Source organism: Haliotis cracherodii, unplaced genomic scaffold, assembly GCF_022045235.1.
Source record: "Haliotis cracherodii isolate W230 unplaced genomic scaffold, xgHalCrac1.p SCAF_15, whole genome shotgun sequence".
NCBI classification, from domain to species: Eukaryota; Metazoa; Mollusca; class Gastropoda; order Lepetellida; family Haliotidae; genus Haliotis; species Haliotis cracherodii.
Window position 1 is genome coordinate 26,029,033 of NW_027266270.1, and position 22,599 is coordinate 26,051,631.

Consider the following 22,599-nt stretch of genomic DNA (forward strand, 5'->3'; position numbering starts at 1 on the left):
GTGCGAGAGATATGAGGTGATATTGTTTATCAATATGTGCGTGAGATCTAAGGACAAAGTGTTTATCTATTCATGTTTGTGTGATGTATAGACACGTCTTTCAAACGTGTGTGAAATCAAGAGACATAGCTTAAGGTGCATAACTGTGTTATATTCTCTGTCACTCACTAAATATCTGTATTGGCAATCTTCGTGTCACAAGCCGACTATTGTCAATTGCAATAAAAACTATCACGATATGCATGCACTTGTTGGTTGCAGGGGCGTGTGTAAGAGTGTTCAAGAACCATATGTTCCGCCAATTGTTGGCCTCGTCACTAACACAGAGAGAGAGACAGAGAGAGAGAGAGAGAGAGAGACAGACAGACAGACAGAGACATGCTACTGATGTCGCTGATGGGGAGGAGAGGGTCTACAGAGATAGTTGCTCTTTCACGCGACATATTACTTGTGGAGGGACATTTGTATATCTCGGGGGCCTTTGAACCGACCCCGAGAGAGAGAGAGAGAGAGAGAGAGAGAGAGAGAGAGAGAGAGAGAGAGAGGAGAGAGAGAGAGAGAGAGAGAGAGAGAGAGAGAGAGAGAGAGAGAGAGAGAGAGAGAGAGAGAGAGAGAGAGAGAGAGAGAGAGAGAGAGAGAGAGAGCTCTTGCAATTCATTGTGATCCAATGTAACCAAAAAAGAAATAGAAACTGATGGTATTTTTCCTGTGGAGAATAAGTTGTAAATAGTAACATTTTAAAATCAAGTTTGACATGTTGTTAGGTCTCTTTCGTAGTTAGTTTTATAAGTAATGCCATTGGCTACTGACAAATCACACAAATCTGCTCTCGTTATCTGTGTGATAGCCTGACTTCCACCATGAGCTGCCATTACAATGATGGACCGTTGTGTACCTTCCCGTACTTAATCTGTGCTAGCTCTTATATCTGTAACCTCTTGAATAATATCATCTTCTCATTCACAGGTTATCTCAGTCCCGCCCCCTGGTGGTAGATAAAGGAACAAACGAAGCAGTCTCCAGCCACTTCTATCACAATGTATTGACCCATACCTGCCCGGGAACGAGATGTCTTCTTGTGCGCTCCCCATATGTGATAGGCTCAGGACACTTCCCACACCCCTTACGCAGACGACGCTTTACGGGCAGACGACATCCGGTCTCCTTTTCCGTGATAATACCCCGAACTCGGTCACTTCACAACTGTTAACCGTTTCCTCCCAGGCAAATTCCCGATCACCATGTATCTGGTGTTGAGAACTCTTCGCTTGCTGTTGTTATGGATACTTTACCACCACCCTTCCTACCCATGGGGGTGCACAGGTCAGATGCCCCCACATGTGGTCAACTCGACCGTTCCATGTCCGAAGAAATGTGTGTGCACGGAGTCGAATCCAGAGTCAAACCTCATGGTGGTGTGTATTGGCCAGAACCTGACAGCTGTGCCACCCAATCTCAGCCGACACACTACCCATTTGTAAGTAGCCACAATTTCCTGAATGTACATTTTTTTAGTGCTGGAGTGTTTACTGAACATCCAGAAAGAATGTTTTAACTATTTTATCTTTTTTTAAGACATAGAAAAGTAGTTAGAATCCAGAAAGACTCCAGGATGCCCCAGACGGTTGTCTTAAAGATTGTCTTCCTTCAACCCAAAACACACAGATCTACATTGAATGTTTCAGTACTTCTGTCGATTGAAATTCCCTACAATTGACCATTACGTCAAACAGGTCAATATAATTGGTGGACCTGTCATTCACGAGGTTGTAGCGCAGCGTATGGCGTTGTAGACACAATCCGTATTTCTGCAATATATAGTTACGTTTTTATAAAGTCTTGGTGTGACACTAATCCAGCAAATTACTTTAAATATTGTGTTTATTAATTACGTTTGATGTGTATGTATAAAAGCTGTAACATCCACCAACGTCATGTCTTATGTATGTCAGATATATATATGTATTAATAGGCGAGAACACGAATGTTCAATCCTTTCCCAATATAGGAAACGAGTACTGCTTAACACAGCTGGTTCCGTTTCATGTTGGCACTACCTACTGTTGTACTGGCTTTAATTGCGTCAAGAACCATGGGTTACATCTGTGAGATGGTGAGATGGCGAGATGGCGAGATTGTGAGATGGAAACCTAGCAATGCATCTCAGGCTGTTTTTCTTTTTTTGTCCGTATCGATTATTTTATTTATATAATGCAAAGATGTACGCATTGATGTCAACAGTATATCTGAAGGTACACTACTACTACTACTACTACTTCTACAACAACAACAACAACTACTACTACTACTACTACTACTACTACTACTACTACTACTACTACTACTACTACTACTACAACAACAACTACTACTAAGATAGGATAGGAAAAGTTTTATTACATACTGAAAGGCCTCAGGCCCATTGTACAATTTTGTTTTCGGGAGTGGTATACAGGTCATATTCTAATTAACATGGGATGATAAATGAACGTTGATAGATTTTTTAGAGTATCTTTATCAGTTGTTGACATGATCGTTGTAAATTTTTGTAGAGTGGGATGTACATAACAAGGAAGATCAATATATTTTCTTCTAAGGTGGTCGTATTTTGGACAAACTAACAGAAAATGAAACTCATCTTCAATCACATATAAATCACATTACTCACATATTCTCAATTCTCTGTCTATGTTTCTATGCCTGCCTGCTTCGATCCTAAGTCTATGAGAGCTGCATCTAAATTGTGCTACACTTATTCTAAACATTTTAAAGTTGATGTCAAACAAATAGTATTCTGGGGAAATTGTTGTCTTGAAATTAAAGCTTGTAATAATTGAATTTTTCTGACCTTAGAACACTCGATACCCATTTTTGTAAGTATATATCCTCAGGTCTTTGGCGTAAAGATACTAAAAATGAATCTGGATTGTTTGGTACACATTGATTATGCCAAACATACCCATAGCCGCAATCATTTAATAACGACTTTACATCATATACCCAATAGCGGATTCCATGTTTTTCATTCAATAACATCATATTGTAACATTTTCTAGGTAATCTATCAATAGGCATTTTAAGAATCTTGAACCAATACTTGAGAATTCTAATATGTTGAAATATGTAAGTGGTACACGTCCACATTCACCATATACCATAACACTCGATGTAGATTTTTTTACGCCAAGGAATCGTTTACAAGCATATAGATGGACCAGTTCAATAGTTCTGTATTCAGTATGCCCCCAGACCTCTGCTCCATATAAAAGAATTGGTGTAATTTATGTATCAAATATCTAAAAAAGGTTTGATATGAAAGATCAGTGAAAGTTTTTAAACTATGTAATATTCCCATTAGTATCTTTTTTGCCTGCATTGCTGCATTACTGGTGTGGTAATTCCACGATAATCTGCCTGTGAAGGTTACCCCCAGATATTTATAAGAAGTGACAATTTGCTCTTTGCTGCATTATGTTTATTTTAATCTGTACATAATAATGATGATGATGATGATGATGATAATAATAATAATAATAATAATTCCATAAATTTACAACAACTACTACTTCATCTTATTTTTCTACTACTACTACTACTACTACTACTACTACCACCATCACTACTACTATACTACTGCTGCTGATGCTACTGCTAATATTGCTGCCACTAGAACTACTACTACTACTACTGCTAGTACTATTACGACTATTGCTACTACCAGTACTGCAACTACTAATGCTATTGCCTATGCTGCTGCTACTATTACTACATTGTACTGCTACTACTGCTACTGTTGCTACTTCTACTGCTATTGCCGCTGCTATTGCTACAACTACCACCACCACATCAATACTACCAATACAACGACTACTTCTACTACTACTACTACTACTACTACTGCTGCCGCTGCCGCTGCTGCTGCTGCTGAGGATATAAATACTATTGCTACTACAACTAAATCGACTTCACAATAAGTGCCTTTATTTCTACTACTACTACTACTACTACTACTACTACTACTACTACTACTACTACTACAGACACCAACACTAAGACTGTTACTACCATAACTGCCACTACTACTGCTACTAATGATAACTTGACAGCTGCTCTCTCTACTTCTGCCGCTTCTTTAGTATTACGACGAGTTGATATTTCTAGAGAATGTCAGAGTGCTAGATCTATTTTCCGATTCCTCTTTATGGAATCAATGCTCCTCGACCATTGATGAAAACCACGTCGTGCTACAGAAACAATATTGATGAAGCGACGTAAAACCAAACATTCGTCAAAAATAACATCGCTGTTTATCACGTACAAGTTCAGTTCCGCTGAACAGGAGAGGAAGACTGACGAAAGAGGCGATTATGCTTGTCGTTAGAGGTGGGGGCGTCGCTATTCGCTGTGCAGAGTTGCGTCCCTTGGGCACGCCAGAAACCTATGACTGTGGGTTCGAATCCCGGTTTGCCCCAATTACGTTTCTAGGTTTGTCAGCACCATACCCGTGCTCGTGGGTTTCACCGAAGTGGTAAACGTCTGAGACCTGCATCACTTCGGGCTTTCCTCCCACATTAAGCAGACACGCCGTGATATAACTGGAATACTGTTAAAAACGGCGTTAAACCCAACTCACTCACTCACTCACTCGTAAGAGGCGACTAACAGGACCGGGTGGTCAGGCACGCTGACTAAGTTGATACACGTCATCGTATCCATTTGCATAGATCGATGCTCATGGTGTCCATCACTGGATTGTCTGGTCCAGACTCAATTATTTTAAGGCCATCATCATATAGCTGGAATATTGCTGAGTGCGGCGTCATCAAAGAAAGAAAGAAACAAACAAACACAATTCTGCCTTTTGCAGCGATTAGAATCTGTTTCGTAGGATAAACGAGACTGGTTATTCTCTGTCATTGACGTTATATATATCCAATTCAACTGGGAAGTATGTCCTAATCCAGCAACTTGAAGCGTGGAATGAATGATACCTGAGTGTTGCTTCACTTGGAATCTGGAAGTGTTACTAAAGCCACAACAACTTCAGTATTACTTCGTAGAGATGGACGTTTTCTTTCCATATATTCTTGGGGATGATTTTTTATGGGTTCAAATGAGTGTAAAAGACTTCAAATTTACATTTGATAAATATGATGATATTGAGGTGGATAGTATTGATAAATATGATGATCTTGAGGCGGATATTATTGATAAGTATGATGGTCTTCATGTGGATAGTATTAATAAATATGATGAACTTCATGTGGATAATACAGTATTGCTAAAACATATGATCTTGAGTTTGATAATATTGATAAATATGATGATCTTGAGGTGGATAGTATTGATAAATATGATGATCCTGAGGTGGATAGTATTGCTAAATATAACGATAATGAGGTGGATAGTATTGATAAGAATGATGATCTTGAGGTGGATAGTATTGATAAATATGATGATCCCGAGGTATATAGTATTGATAAGTATGATGATCCTGAGGTATATAGTATTGATAAGTATGATGATCTTGAGGTGGAAAGTATTGATAAGTATGATGATCCCGAGGTATAAAGTATTGATTAGTATGATGATCCCGAGGTATATAGTATTGATTAGTATGATGATCCCGAGGTATAAAGTATTGATTAGTATGATGATCCCGAGGTATATATTATTGATAAGTATGATGATCTTGAGGTATATAGTATTGATTAGTATGATGATCCCGAGGTATATAGTATTGATTAGTATGATGATCCCGAGGTATATATTATTGATAAGTATGATTATCTTGAGGTATATAGTATTGATTAGTATGATGATCCCGAGGTATATAGTATTGATTAGTATGATGATCCTGAGGTATATAGTATTGATAAGTATGATGATCTTGAGGTGGAAAGTATTGATAAGTATGATCTTGAGGTGGATAGTATTGATAAATATGATGATCTTGAGGTGGATAGTATTGATAAGTATGATGATCATCAGACGGAAAGTATTGATAAGTATGATGATATTGAGGTGGATAGTATTATTAATTATGATGATCTTGACATGGATCATAGTATTGATAAGTATGATATCTTTCGATAGTATTGAAGAGGGTGATCATTTTTACGTGGATAATATTGTTAAGATCTTGACGTCTATATGATTGACGTGGATGGTGTTAACAAGGGTGAAGGTTGTGATAAACATGGTATTGACGATTGTGATGATCTTGACGTGGGTTGTATCGATAAGGTGTGGGCGTTTACCAATACCTCAGTTGATTAACAAAACAAGGCTCCAAATTATCCGTCTGAGTACAGCAGTGGCACATCTACAAACTTACTTGATCATGGTCAGTCTCCTCAAGGCTTATGTCTGGTAGGATTCAAGCAAAGTCGGTGCCCCCTAAAGCTCTTTCATGTTACGGTATCATGAGAAGTTCGTGCTCACGTCGAGTTCTCGCTAGTTATCTCTTTGATCTCGACCTTTGTGGATAACTACTTCCGGTCTTGATTGGTGGAGCGAGTGATGACTTCCGGGAGATGACGTGTGTCTGACAACTCTTATTCTTATTGGTAGAGACAACGCTTTGTATTAAGAGTTTACGGATCTATTGACGGTGACTCTTTTGTTCAAATAGTTACATTTGTTCCAATGTTGATGAATCTCCGAACTCCCTAGAAGACATGATTATCGTGGGACAGCAATAATCTCTATTCTTTAAAGTCTTTATTTCAAGGCTGGCACGGGTGACCCAGTCGTCCAAGGGGAAGATGATGTGGAGACTTGCGTCCCTTCGGCGTGCCAGAATCCTATGATCGTGTGCTCTAACAACAGATTCAGCTTGATTGAGACTTGAATCATGCTTTCTTTCCATCCACATGAAGCTTGAACACTGATATTATTCAAGGCTGCGTTAAATCTCACTCATTGCTGTTTATTTCACATTGTCATGATGACCCCGCGTCTCCTATAGATAATCGATCAGTCTTTAGGGATATTCTGTAACTGCTTGTAAAACGAAGGTCCTTTTTTGAGCGTGATTCACCCTTTAAAATGATGACATTGGTGCCACTCTGTTGAATATGATAACAGTTCTAAGAAAACTGATTATAGTCTCCGAGCGGCGCATAAGTTGCAGTCTCATTGTGATTGTTGATCGATGTTCCCACCCTTTGGAGATTCTGGATCAAATAGCCTCACCAGGGCACCGTCCGTACAGCAGCCACAGCATGGACGGCGTTGTTAGTCCGTCACGGATACGTTACATGTAAAACATGTTCCCTTGGAACAGGAATACGTTCTAGATCATCAAACGGTACCGAAAACATCTGTTAAGCAGTTAGTTGTAGGAACTCTGTTCTGATATGAAAACAATCGCGGCGACTACGTATATTCCTATGCTGGCGGGCTTCTGGTATTCTTACTGCAGATATGAGTACGTGAGTGGGTTACGACTACCGTAAACGGTATTTCAGTAACAACTTCACGTGTCAGCCAAATGAGGGAGAAAAGCTTAAAGTGGTGTTACCACTCTGTTGAAACCCACGAAAATCGGTACGATGCTGACAAGCCAAAGATGTTAGTCGGGACGGATCTGGGTTTTGGACACATGATTTCGGATCCGGGTACGACTGAGAGTACAACTACTATATTATAGTTTCTCCCTCCTTTAGTCACTGTTTTCCATAACAGATTTACATCATAGATAGTTTCCCCCACTATTGGCCATTGTTTTACATCATAGATAGTTTCTCCCACTATTGGCCTTTGTTTTACAACATTGATAGTTTCTCCTACTATTAGCCATTGATTACATCATAGATAGTTTCTCCCACTATTGGCCTTTGTTTTACATCATAGATAGTTTCTCCCACTATTGACCTTTGTTTTACAACATTGATAGTTTCTCCCACTATTGGCCATTGTTTTACATCGTAGATAGTTTCTCCAACTATTGGCCATTGTTTTACATCATAGAGAGTTTCTCCCACTATTGACCTTTGTTTTACAACGTAGATAGTTTCTCCCACTATTGGACATTGTTTTACATCGTAGATAGTTTCTCCCACTATTGGCCTTTGTTTTACATCATAGAAAGTTTCTCCCACTTTTGGCCTTTGGTTTACAACATTGATAGTTTCTCCCACTATTGGCCTTTTTTTTACATCATAGATAGTTTCTCCCACTATTGACCTTTGTTTTACATCATGTATCGTTTTCCCCACTATTGGCCTTTGTTTTACATCATAGATAGTTTCTCCCACTATTGACCTTTGGTTTACAACGTAGATAGTTTCTCCCACTATTGGCCATTGTTTTACATCGTAGATAGTTTCTCCCACTATTGGCCATTGTTTTACATCGTAGATAGTTTCTCCCACTATTGGCCATTGTTTTACATCATAGATAGTTTCTCCCACTATTGGCCTTTGTTTTACAACATTGATAGTTTCTCCCACTATTGGCCATTGTTTTACATCGTAGATAGTTTCTCCCACTATTGACCTTTGTTTTACATCATTGATAGTTTCTCCCACTTTTGGCCTTTGGTTTACAACATTGATAGTTTCTCCCACTATTGGCCTTTGGTTTACATCGTAGATAGTTTCTCCCACTATTGGCCATTGTTTTACATCGTAGATAGTTTCTCCTTACATTAATGGGGACACGGATGGCCCAATCGTCTTAGGCGCCGCGATTCGATGTGCAGAGTTGCGACCTTGGGCACGCCGGAAACCTATGATTGTGGGTTTGAATCCCGGTTCGCCCCGATTATGTTTCTAGGTATGTCAGCACCATGCCCGTGCTCGTGGGTCTCACCGAACTGGTAACGTCTGAGACCTGCTTCACTTCGGGCTTTCTTCCCACATTAACCTGACACGCCGTGATATGACTGGACTATGGTTAAAAGCGGCGTTAAACCGAACTCACTCACTCACTCACTCCTTACATTAACTACTGTTTTACAATATAGATAATTTCTCCCACTATTGACCATTGGTTTACATCATAGAGACTTTCTCCTTACATTAATCACTGTTTTACATCATTAACGAAGATCCGGAGTAGAATAGGTCTTCAGCAACCCATGCTTGCCGTTAAAGGTCGACTATGCTTGTCGTAGGTGGCGACTAACGGGATCGGGTGGTCAGGATCGCTGACTTGGTTGATGCTTGTCATCGTATCCCAATTGCAAAAGCTGGAATATTGCTGAGTGCGGCGTTAAACAACAAACAAACAAACATCATAACTAGTTTCTCCTTACATTCACAATTGCTCTACATCATGTCCTGCCCAAGCGGAAGCACCCGCCACTCACACAATTTGCATAACAAAATATGTGTTTTTGCCTGACACCGCATAACAGTACTCCTGCCATGCTACGGTGGCATGTAAACAAACCAGACAATCAAGTATATGGACCAGAAATCAAGTCGACAGCTCATGTACTGAACTTGCGTGCCTGCGTGCGTGCGTCCAATTCATTTTCTTTATTCAGTATAAAGGCCACAGGCCCATGTACAAATAAATATTGACAAATAGAATATACATATTGGTGCAACATTAAACAAGTATTACAAATGGGATGAACGTTATACAATAGCCACTTTAATATATTTACAGCATTGAATTAAATCCGGAAGTGCGTCCGTGCGTATATGACTCGGATCTATGCTTTTCGAAAACCCGGAAAGCGGAGCTTCAGCATCTGTTTCGCATGTGATGGAAGGGAGGTTTTTGAGCTTATGACATGAAATGATATTTGCATTAAATAGTTGAAAAGACCGACATGGATTAATAAACGATTGTGAAGTATTACGAGGTGCAATTCATAAATAAAACCTTCAAATTACAAAGCTTCAGTCATGTTAAATACCTCATTGATGTCGGTAGGATATCTCTTATTGAGAAATCTGCATGAAACGGAACATCGCAAATCGAGACGTTCAAGACAATTCGGTAGAGATCGTTTTGGGATTTGATATTTAAAGAACAAATTACACATTGATCACTCCGCCGTTCCTTTTTTAAGTCGATAATGCCGGTTTGAATAGATTGTAAAATAGCCTAAATAGGAAAAACGTGGACTAATCAAGTTCCCAAACGAATTTTGATTTCTTAGTTGTCCTTATCAATGAAACTACAAATTACCTACTGTGTAATTTCATTTATTCTGCCAAAAGAGGCATTGGTAAATTGCTCAAGGGTATTAAACGTCTAGCGACGAACAAGGGGGGTTAGATTTATATGTTATGAGAACTCGTACAGGCCTCAAGTAGAGGCACTGAAGATGAATGATAGCTGGAGACATAATATACATACACGAAGACCACAGTTAGGCGACCGTAGCGCTACTTACGTTCATTCTGACTCCGAGGAAATCGATGTTTTTGATTTAGACTTTGTAATTGCAGTGCCTAACGATAACAAATGTGGAGTTATCTCTTTATTTAGGTTGACAAGAACTGCGGAGAATCTTGAAGATATGGATGGTTAAATGGTCATTTGTCCCTCCGCTCCTTCCCAACAGCGCGACTCAGACGTCGGTTACGCTATTCGGGTGATTAGATTTATAGATATTTGTTTTCCAAAGAGTCACATCTGGAATAAGATGATGTAAATTTAGATCACTTACGCCAGGTCACTAACTACACTGCACAGAGCGACCTACTTGTGTTGCTGTCAGCGAGTTCAAGCCGTTGCGTGCCACTCTCGAAATAAACACAAACCACCTGCCGGAAATTTAAAAAATATTTTTGGTATGGCATGTGTACTTAAAGTGGGCTATTAATTTGAAGTGGGGTACATTCTGTAAAATGAATCATTTTTGTATCTCTGTCTGATTTGGCCATTATTTATCCCTGGCTGCTCTTGGCCTTCTTTTGGACACCTTTGTTTCTTGTATATTGATTGAATCTCAATAAATATCCCCCAAAATGTCAAATTATTTCTGCTTCTTTACTGATGTTAGTCCCATCTGAAAAAGTGATGTTATTGTTAAGACGATCTTAACTCCAATACCAATACTCCAGTCGTGGCGCTAAGATCACTTCGTGGAACGTATTCTTTATCAATTGTTTGTGAAAAGGCAAGATATGTCAGGAGTAAGATGTCACTGGTCGCCTGTAGTCTAAGGCGCCACAATTCGCCGTGCAGAGTTGCGTCCCTTAGGCATGCCAGAATACTATGGCCATTTGTTCGAATCCCGGTTCACCCTGATTATGTTCTAGGTTTGTCAGCACCATACCCGTACTCGTGGGTTTCAAGAAAGTAGCGACCACCTATGTCTGCATCACTTCGGGCTTTGCTACCAAAATTGGCACACCGTTTTACAACTGAAATATCGTAAAGCGGCGTTAAACTTAACTCACCCACACAATCACTGACTGTTAACGGTGTATTGTGTTTTCTTCAACACTGATGTTATTCTCACATTACTCCCGTGACAATAGCGCGTCAGCATATGTCCCCAGTACTTCATGTTGTTGTCGGATTATAGGAATTTGCTGACTCCAAGTCATCGCGACCCAATGGATCAGATCGATGCTCATGCTTTCAGCCACTTGTTTGCTTGTTCAGACTCGATTATTCACAGGTAAACATATTGCTGGATGTAGCTGTAAACAAAATCCCTTCACTCACATTTGCAATTCAAAGCTGCACAGTGCATAAACAATCTTACGTGTGACTGTATTTGAGTGATGAATTAACATTGCAGTAGATAATACTTAAACTGATATTCTTCTAACAAGTATATAAGGAAGACCCGACATTTGAGATCTTGTTCGATTTACTTGATCGGTCCTTAAACCAAAGGGTGACGTCATGACATTCAAGAGTGACGTCATGCCTGTCACCGTCGGTTCCAAATGACGTTTCCTTGCATCGAATAATAAAATATAGATAAAATAAAGCCCTCAAATACGAAAACACATAATGATTAAATCTAATTTTCATGCGAAGAATTCGTCTGTTATTTCTGTCACAGTTACCTGTCTGGACATGTTGACATCATCGTTGTACATCAATACTGAATGCGACTCCCTTGTTACAGCGGTACTTGTAACACGCACGCACGGAGGCAGACACAGGGATTTCTATGACATTAATGAGACCGACATGGCCAGTAAACGTAATTGTCGTCTGCGAAACACAAGTGGCGTTTGTTTGTGTCATTTATCGTCTGCTTCGCCGTTGTCACCTTTTCAGTGTTTATAATTTGTATGGCCTCTGAGGCGCTTCAACTACACTTTGATCAACTAATAATATGATTGGAGTATCTGTTTCCTTCACAGATGTAAAAGGGACACGGGTGTCCCAGTCGTCTAAGGCGCCGCGATTCGCTGTGCAGAGTTGCGTCCCTTGAGCACGCCAGAAACCCATGATTGTGGGTTCGAATCCCGGTTCGCCCCGATTATGTTTCTAGGTTTGTCCGTGCTCGATGTGCAATACGGTCAGACACACATTTTGGATGTCTTGGCTCCTGATTCTACCTACCAGAAAAGGTTTAAGGATGGTATTTGTTGTTACCCTGCCTGGAGATCGGCATTTAGGGGATAAAACAAGGACTGGTTGGCTCGGAGTCAGTGTACTGTGTGTGGGGTATCCAATCCATGTTTTATCCGGTTAATGCCGAGCGCTTAACGCGGACGGGGAGCGGATCACCGACCTCCTACAGTGTGGGCAGACTATACTACACTACACCACGGCGGCTGTCAATCTTGTGTCTTCTTCCATGATCATGTCCTTTTTGATAAATCCAATGAAATCATTTATATCCCTTTTGACACTAATGTGATTGACATTGCTGCATTTTTTATTTTAATCTGCACATAATAATAATTTCATAAGTTTACAAAATCTCTAAAGATCTCAATTGTACGATTCCGACAATATCATGAGAAAGTGTTTATGAATCACTATAAAAAAATGACGATAGCCGGTGTTCGCGAAAAGGTGATATCATGAAGCAATGTTTATCTAGTCATTACTACGGTGGCCCATAAGGGACATGAAGTCTGTTTTTCAATATTTTTATATTTCACTTACTGTTATCGTAACCTTTCCACCTCGGTGGAAAGTCTGTTTTTCAATATTTTGATATTTCACTTACTTTTATGGTAACCTTTTGCAAATTAACACGATTTGTCATACAAATATGTGATAAATCACGTATAAAAACAACCGAAAACATGGAAAATGTACTTTCAAGTAGCTATTGAATCGCTGAAATGTGAAGCGAAAATGTCAAAAACTAAAATGAAAATGTCAAAAACAAAAACGAAAATGTCAAAAACAAAAGCGAAAATGTCAAAACTAAAATGAAAATATAGAAAACATTTCATGTCCCTTATGGTCCACCGTACATTACAATATTTTAATCTGTTCATAATAATAATTCCATAAAAATAAAAGTTATCTGAAGAAAGCAGAGTCCAATGTACGATTCCGACTATATCATGAGCTTGTGTTTTTGAATCACTTTTAAATAATGACGACAGCCGGTGTTCGCAAAAAGGTGATATCATGAAGCAATTTTTATCTAGTTATTACATGATGTTTGAAGTAATCATTAGTCACGTGTCCAGAAGAGGCATAGGCCTCGTATTCCACGTGACATTTGTTGCCTTTGCCTGCGTTATAAATCATGCCAAAAAAACGCTGATCATTTATGGGATGTCTTTGTGAACGTTAACGTCCACGTTGTCGGATACAGAGGCAGAACCAAACTGACGGCGCTTCTAATGGAGAGTCTTCATAAATACCTGGCGTCGAAACTAATTTCATTGGGCCAAAGAGGACACGGGGATAAATTGAAGTTAAAAATCGCTTATTCAGCGGAGAAACTTTTTTTTTCAAATTATACCATTTTGCCTTTACAGCAAAATTACGATTCTGATTAACGCGTACGAAAGTTTTCTAGCTTAGGTGTTTTGACAGATCGATGGCGTAAGGAGACAAATCACGAAGCTGTGGGAGATGAAGAATGTGATTGCTTTTGTAGTTCCAAAGCTAATCGGTCGCGTATCCGGCGCCATAAACGTGAAATATCGCCTTCCTAACAAAATTATCAAGCGAATGGCAAATCCTGCGGCGATTTTGTGTCTGAGCTTGGATGTGTTAGTTGTGTTTGGCGAGGTGGTCTTCATAAATCATGTTGCATATTGGGAGGTTTACTGGATCCTCGTCCAACTACATCCTGTGACGTAACGGGTGACCTTTAACTTCATGCATGGGTTTCCTTGCTTTTGATGTAAGGCTTGATAGTTATGGAATGATAAGCACTAACAATTTCGTGCATATCTATAAATCATGGAAATGAGATTTTTCTCCCGTCGGTTCCCGTCAGTTAACTCCCTTGTCGTCTGGGCGGGACTACTTGTAGCGTGCGCGGGATTCTGGGTATTGATGGCAGCTGCATGGATGAAAGTTGTCTCTCCCGTCCCAACATAACATTGCTTTATGTCCTCCCGGGGTTCCCTTTTGTCGCGCTTGTCCTTGTGCTTGTGATTTATCATCCACTGGGCCCATGTGTAGTTATAGTATGAGTTCTTGGCGAGGGGATTTGAAGCAGTTGTGCACATTACATGTGTTTGGTTAAGTTTGCGGCCCAATATGCTTGGCATATAAAACAACTGTGGTGCCTACAATGGGTGGCCATTCTGCGACATGAGCGTTTATGTCTGGTTACTTCGTGCTTCATCATCAGGTTCTGTGAAATGTTTGGTACTTCCCGCTTAATCATCGGAATCTTTGAGATGTTTCTAAATCATTCAGCTCTTTGAGATGTTTGGTACTTCGTGCTTCATCATAAGGCTCTTTGAGATGTTTGATACTTCCTGCTTAACCATAAGGCTCTTTGAGATGTTTAGTACTTCTTGCTTAATCTTAAATCTTTTGAAATGTTTGGTACCTCGTCTCCTGTCATAAGTCTCTTGGTGATGATTGATTCATCGTGTGTTGTCGTAACTCCCAATCGTTTACAGGCCGCCGTCGTTAAGTACTGCTGTGCGGGTCAGGCAACGAACACCTACTTTTTTTTGTAAATTATGTGAGTGGTAGGTGTTACCGATAGGACAGGACATGATGACCATTTTTGCGAACACCTGGTGTCATCACTGATTTTCAGTGACCCATTCATGGAATTTTCACCTCTCCTTTGCCTTTTACGCCCAATGGAACCTGTTTCGTCGGATAACCTAGACTAAGTATTCTCTGGCGTTGACGTTTTATATTTATCATAGAATTTAAAGACGTATGGTTACTTGTAATAAATGGTTTTATGCCCGGATTCCAGCTGATTCCTTGTTGTTTCCGTTCTAACTTTGGTTTCCTTTAAATAGCTTTCCTGTTATGTTAAAGAGCTATCTAGGTTGTGATAGCCTTCATCAGAACATTACGTTTAAGTAGAACGAGTATACTCCACCTAGTCCTGCTTTATGATCCTTCAACTAAATGTGATCCCCAAACATAAATACCGCTTGCTCCTTCCACGCTCGTATCATCGTGTTAAAGTATCATATGTGTGCTTGACAGATCCCTTCCTCAGCCATTCCATTTACTGTGGAAATAATTTGCTATCAGCTGTTTATTAAAGTAAAAATTCTAAATTGGATTCAATATTTAAACAGTCGTTGGAAAGCTTCATCTTGTGCAAGTGCTTTAGAAAGTTCACCGTTTTCAGTCCCAGTCTCTTCACGAGGGTGAGATAAATATTTATAGGCAGTATTAGCCACATGTCAAATGCCCCAGCAGAAATCGCTTTTTACATTAACGCTATGTTTCCAGATAACCATTCAGTCTTATTGACACTATTTTTCAGGGAACTATTCTTGTCTGATGGTGTCCCACTGGGTCTCCTAACGCCAGAATCGCCATAATGTTCTGTAGAGTTAATCTGCGCTATCAGTTGGACAAATCGTGCAAGTCATAAAACTCCTGGCCCTGGAATGTCGCAATTACCATAATGTTGTCGCAATGGACAACGTCCGGCAGATTTCAGACTCGTTTACGGCATCAAAACGTCATAGTTTCGTAAACCCGTCCTCGTTTATGCTACCAGAAATGAGCCCCATCACGCGGGCTGGGATATTATCGAAACTCGGTCTGATACGAGTTGGTTATCAACTTGTTGGTCTGTTTTATGTAGCACTCAATAAATCAGGCAGTGTGCACATCTGTGTTATTTTTGAGGGATCCCTCTAGTACTACCGACTCAATTACTCGCTACTTTCAGTAGTGGATGAGTATGATGGGCTCCCCGATCGTTGTCTATTTGGGTGCACGGGCGCGAATGTGCCTTCTCCAGAAACATTTTAGAGAACCGCGTTTTTAGGAATTCCTGTGATATTGTGAACGTGTGCATGTGCATGTGCATGTGCGTGTGCATTAAAGTACCCACGTGTTAAAGAAGGTGTAAATTCTTCCTTCGAAATATGAGGAATTATTGATTAGTGCATGAAGTGGTATAATCTTTACAACGAAGTGTATTACGGTGTATGTTTGTATGAGCGCGAGTGTATGTGTGTGTGTTGAGTGTGAGTGTGTGTGTGTGAGAGAGAGAGAGAGAAAGAGAGAGAGAGACAGAGAGAGAGAGAGAGAGAGAGAGACAGACAGACCGAGAGACAGACAGAGTGACCCAAAGACTTCTTTGTAGCTGACTCAGCATAATTAATAAATGGTACTGATGTCGCTGATCGGGAGGAGAGGGTCCACAGAGAGAGAGAGAGAGAGAGAGAGACAGACAGACAGACAGACAGACCGAGAGACAGACAGAGTGACCCAAAGACTTCTTTGTAGCTGACTCAGCATAATTAATAAATGCTACTGATGTCGCTGATGGGGAGGAGAGGGTCTACAGAGAGAGAGAAAGAGAGAGAGAGAGAGAGAGAGAGAGAGAGAGAGAGAGAGAGAGAGAGAGAGACAGACAGACAGACAGACAGAGAGTGTGTTAGTGTGTTAGTGAGTGAGTGTGTTAGTGAGTGTGGATTGTGTGTGATATTGTGCTGTGTTTATATTTGTGTGAGTGAGTGAGTGAGTGTGTGTGTGAGTAAGTGAGTGAGTGTGTGAGTGAGTGTTTGAGTGAGTGAGTGAGTGAGTGAGTGTGTGTGTGTGTGTGTGTGTGTGTGTGTGTGTGTGTGTGTGTTTCTTACAAATAAACGTTTGTAGATTGTGACAAGAAACAACAACATACTTGGTTCAAATCATACACTAAAAAACAATGCTTGCTGAGGTCTGTTATCAGGAATATTAAAGCCTAAATGGTTAGTGGCAACGGGATACCTTAATACCACTGAAGCTACAAAAAGCAAGTTTGAATGGAGCGCTTGACAGGTGCACAATTAAGTGTGTTTGTTGTTAATGTTTCCATCAGGGCATCCTGCATTTTAGGCCATTGCTTTTTACAAAGTACTCCGGCCATGCGACGGCCTGTAAACAAACCAGACAATCAAGTGATGGACGAGGTTATCTTGTGAAACGATAGTACATTTATTGTTTTTCTTGAAACGAAAAACGAAATGTTTAATTTTGATCTACGCCTGGAATGTACAAGTGCAGAAATTCTGTATAGTTTCGTTTTGCAACACAGTTGGGACAGTTTTAATAATTCCCGGACCAAACATTACTTTCGTAGTTACCTCGGCATTATTGTATTATTGTAAAATGCTACTGAGCTTATGGTGACGCGCGGGGACCACAGAACACCAGTTCAAGAAAATATAAAACGTCAACGCCAGGAAGTAGCGCCTTATAAGGAAGTTATAAGTTTACTCTTATGTATATACGTAACGTATACATTAACTATAAGTAACTACATGTTCATAGAGGTGAGGTGAAATGGGGTTCAACGTCGCTTTTATAGCTTATATAGAAACGTGCAAATTCAACGTCGCTTTTATAGCTTATATAGAAACGTGCATGCACGTGTGTTGTGCTAGCCCACTGAGATACCATGCCGCAGTTTAACATGAATACCCCACTCAGACACAGTGTACTGACTCCGAGCCAACCAGTCCTTGTTTTAGCCCCTTAATGTCGAACGCCAGCAAGCGCAACCATCTTTTGGTATGACTTGACCGGGGATCGATCCCCCGATATTCCGCACTCCGGGCGGACGCTCTACCACCAGACCACGGAGGCGGCTTATTGATATAGGTAATGTAAAATTAATACATATTCATATACATGCAGATTACGTCTAGTAGTCTTACCTGTAATTACGGCGGGGGAGATCGATATGTGCAACACGAGTACAATGACATGTGCAACACAAGCGCATTGACATGTGCAACATCTCTGCATCTGCATTGTGCACAACCATCACACGGATTGGCCCCGCGAGTGCATGCTGCAAGCGTGACAACGAGGCTAGCCTGTGTAGGAAGTAAGTCAATATCTCTCAAGGACTCGTGTAACGTTGAGCTGAAGTGCGATGCATTCTACAATGTCACATTTGTCTCATTTTTCTGTTTAGCAAGCACTAGACAGATCTCTGTTTGAAGAGTCAAATATGCCGTTAATGGCTTTCAAACACGGTATTGTCCTCTTGTTAGGCTCTGTGCGTTGCCCGTGATAGCAGCTTCATGGTCAAGTGTACGTCGTTATTCTAAAACAAACATACAGCTGTTATTATACACTATTACGCTTTGTGGAATTGTGATAACGGCGGAATTGTAAAGTTGCTACACATGTACTGTACTTTTTGGATAAAATAAGGGAATGTTTTACAGTGTCGCCAACAAAGGATTTTTTATATCTGAATAGTCAAGACAAAATGTGTTTCTGGGACAAAAGATGTTCCTGGTTTTGAGGGATATAATTTGCCTCAACTCCCTGGCCAGTTCTCAGATTAATATATCCAATAGTTACAGGGCTTTGCTTTATGTGAGGATTCATTTACAACATTTTGTTAATGTTCTTCTAGGCAAATGACATTTTTTCTAAGGTTCTGTAAATAAAAAAGCCACAATCTCTGATTTGCGATACATTCTCCAATGCAATAATTATATGGCTCGTAAATCCAACTGTTAAATTCTGTCAAAGGCACAGTAGTCTGCGGTCAAGATTTCTTTTACCATATTGTGATTTGTGTGAAATAAAACCGACAAGACCCTTTCCATCTTCTTTAGAAATCTCTGACGACAGCCGGTGTTCGCGAATAGGTGATATCATGAAGCAACGTTTATCTAGTCATTACAATATTTTAATCTGTACGTAATAATAATTCCATCAACTTACAAAATCTCTGCACAAAGCAGAGTCGATTGTACGATTCCGTCTATATCATGAGCATGTGTTTATGAATCACCATCACATCGCCATGATACCAGGCAAAACAGTACATACGCTTTTTCTTTGTAGACGTACTACTGTAATACGATATCGGATTGTATTTTCAGATCTTAATTGAGATTGATGTAGTGCTTGTGATTAGTCGGATTGAAGGTATCCCGTCATTATAGAGACTTTGATGTTTTAAAACACACTACGTACGCTTGTTTTTCTGTATAGATTTACAACACCAATACGGGAGCTTTCTTTACACAGAGAGCCATAATATTGCATTATAAGATCTGATCCTAATTGAGATTGATGTACTTGTGATTAGTCGGATTGAAGGTATCTCCATAGTCCTTCTAACAATTTAGATGCTTGAAAACCAATACATACATTTGCTTTTTCTGTATAGATTTACAACACCAATACGAGAGCTTTGTTTATAGAGAGCCATAATATTGCATTAAAAGATCTGATCGATGACATGCATCAACCAATTCAACGAGCCTGATCACCCGAGCCCGTTAGTCGCTTCTTACGACAAGCATAGTCGCCTTTTACGGCAAGCATGGGTTTCTGAAGTTCTATTCTATCCCGGATATTCACAGGTCTTCGTATTGTGCCAATTGCGAAATGAAACGACGCTATAAAGAACGACAGAAAGCTAGAGATGGGAGTGACTGAGGTGGTGACTTCACTTCAGAAATTAACCTTTTTGTGTTATTGAATGAGTTTTTATCATAACAGAATGGAAACATACAGCGGATAATGTAGGATGATAAAATAGGTTTACCACGTGCACAGTCTATGGGATTATTTTAATCATGGCTGAAATGCTATTACATTACATCTATATTGGTCAAACGATTAATCAATACGATCCCGAGTCGTCCTACTTATTTGCCTTGTGATGTATTGACATAAATCATTAATATTTCACGATATGTACATCCGAACATAGTCCGAATGACCTTTCTAACATTTGTGAACTTACTTTTAGACACGGATCAACCATTCTGACACGAGGCGCAATGTTCATCATTGTATGTCAATGATCTGTCGTGTTTACATACCCTTTATGCATATTTGATAATGGATTTTGTTATAACAGGAAATGGATCGATCTTGTATCGGCCTGTTATCTATGGTGTCGCAATATCGTTTGTAGATTTACGTCCCTTAGTTACGCATGGATCCACTGATCGTTATTTCGAATCCAACGTTCTCCCTGAACATCATTCTTGGTAGACATCTACGACACCTGTCACGTTGGTTTTTCTCCCACATGAAACTCGGAAACTGTACACAAGCTACGCGGACCGTGGGGTAGTCTAGTGGTTAAAGCGTTCGATCGTAACGCTGTAGCCTCGGGTTCGATTTCCAACTTGGGTTTAATTTGTGAAGCCCATTGCTGGGATATTGCCATAAGCGACGTAAAAACAAACTCAGTCCCTCACTCACTCCGAGGCGATATATCGTCGTTAAGTGAATTATTACGGGGAGGTATCGTACTGACTACGGTGACAGTAGCGTCTTTATCCAACAATGAACCTGCATATTGGCAAGCGTTCGAACAAGACTGCAGACTCGCAGTCAATCGATACAGTGTTGGAGCCACGGTCAGAAACATTTCAGATCTGCTCTTGATTAACCTTATTGTGAGAGCTTGGTATTATCGCAGCAAGCTGTGCGTGATCTCGTACTGTTAATAGCCCCAGCTCCATTGGACGATATAGGAGAGAGATGCATTAGGTTAATAACTCCACCTTTTGTAAAGAAAATTATTTTTATGTGAATAATGCTAAGATGCGTTTGATTATTATGCTCAAAAGCAAAAGTAATTGTCAATTCGTCTTTGTTGTATTTTTTGTTCTAGAAAAATCTTTTATATTATTTGAAGACATGAAGTGAACTGGTGTATACTTGGGTTTAAAGTGGACTACATGGGGTTTTCAGAGATTTTAATTTGTGTTGAATTAGTACGCCCTTAACAGTTTGATTGTCTTAAGTACAATACGTGTCGTGCCTACATGCTGCATTTATTGTTTGTTTCTTTGTTTGTTGTTTAACGTTGCGCTCAGCAGTATTACAGCTATATGACGTCGATCTGTAAATTATCGAGTCTGGACCACACAATCCAGTGATTGACACCATGGGCATCGATCTACACCACTGGGATACGATGACATATATCAAACAAGTCAGCGAGCCTGACCACCCGATCCCGTTAGTCGCCTCTTACGACAATAATGGATAACGGAAGCAGACTCAGATGATTTTGTTGAGCGATTTGTAACCATGGAAGAATCACACTGCCAACTTGAGATTAAACAAACTAAACAACAGTCTACACAGTGGGAACACCTAACTTCTCCGATGAAGAAGGCAACTTCTGTTCCATCAGCTGCAAAGGTGATTGCTTTGGTTTTCTGGAGTCCCTTCTGGTGTACTGTCTCCCAAATGTTCAGCCCATTAATGGCCAATATGATGCTAATCTGCTCAGGCAACTGTGTGAGGATATCACTGTTAAATGTCGTGGAATAGTCAATAAAGGTGTGACTATGCACATGTCTGTTGTCGCCATTGTTGCAATACATGACAGTAGCCTTGAACTCATTGAACATCCTCCGTATTAACCAGATTTGACACTGTCAGATTTCTACCTCTTCCCCAAAAGACAATAGATCTGTCTGAAAGCATTGTGCAAATGGTGATGAGGTCGTTTTTGCTGTGGAGGACTTTTTACACCACCACGAGGAAGCCTTCTACGCCACTGGGATCCAGAAACTCCAGCATCGGACGGGATTGTCCTGGATAAGTGTATAGATATGATTGGCCTTGTACACCGAATGGAATATGTTTTGGCAGATAATCGAGACTGGTTATTCTCTGGTGTCGACGTTTCATATTTCCCATTCTTTATTATAATCGACAATTTACAATTCAAAAATTCTTTTATATATCGAGTTCTCTAAAAGCATGAATCGAGACGCTTATGACCGATGGTTAAGTTAATTCTACTGGTTTTGTTACAAGTTGCACCTGAAGACAGGATCGACCCTGAGGCATCGGGTTTCTCTACTCCAGAATCAATATGCAGAGTTATGTCCCTTGGACACATCAGAAATCCGTGGGTTCTTTCTCGCCTACACTGCCCCATGTATTGCCACGAGACTCACCAACGTACACTCATTCACTTGCTCCGTGTGTCACATCGTCTTGTCACTCATTCTCCCTCATTCACAAACTGTGACACACTCTGCCCCATTCACAAACTGCCATTCCTTCATCCCTCTATAGGATCTTGCGTCAGGTAACCATTGT

The 22,599-nt window shown here is 40.1% G+C and overlaps 1 protein-coding gene across 1 annotated transcript in view; it reads left to right on the forward strand.

Annotated features, from left to right (window-relative positions):
- The window catches only part of LOC139461996 (leucine-rich repeat-containing G-protein coupled receptor 5-like), a 146,130-nt gene that overhangs the window by 73,467 nt on the left and 50,064 nt on the right, over positions 1–22,599 (forward strand). The window contains exon 2 of the mRNA XM_071243489.1: positions 967–1,477. Within this exon, the coding sequence (XP_071099590.1) occupies positions 1,242–1,477 (236 nt within the window). The 5' untranslated portion in view covers positions 967–1,241. The remainder of the gene's footprint in view (positions 1–966; positions 1,478–22,599) is intronic.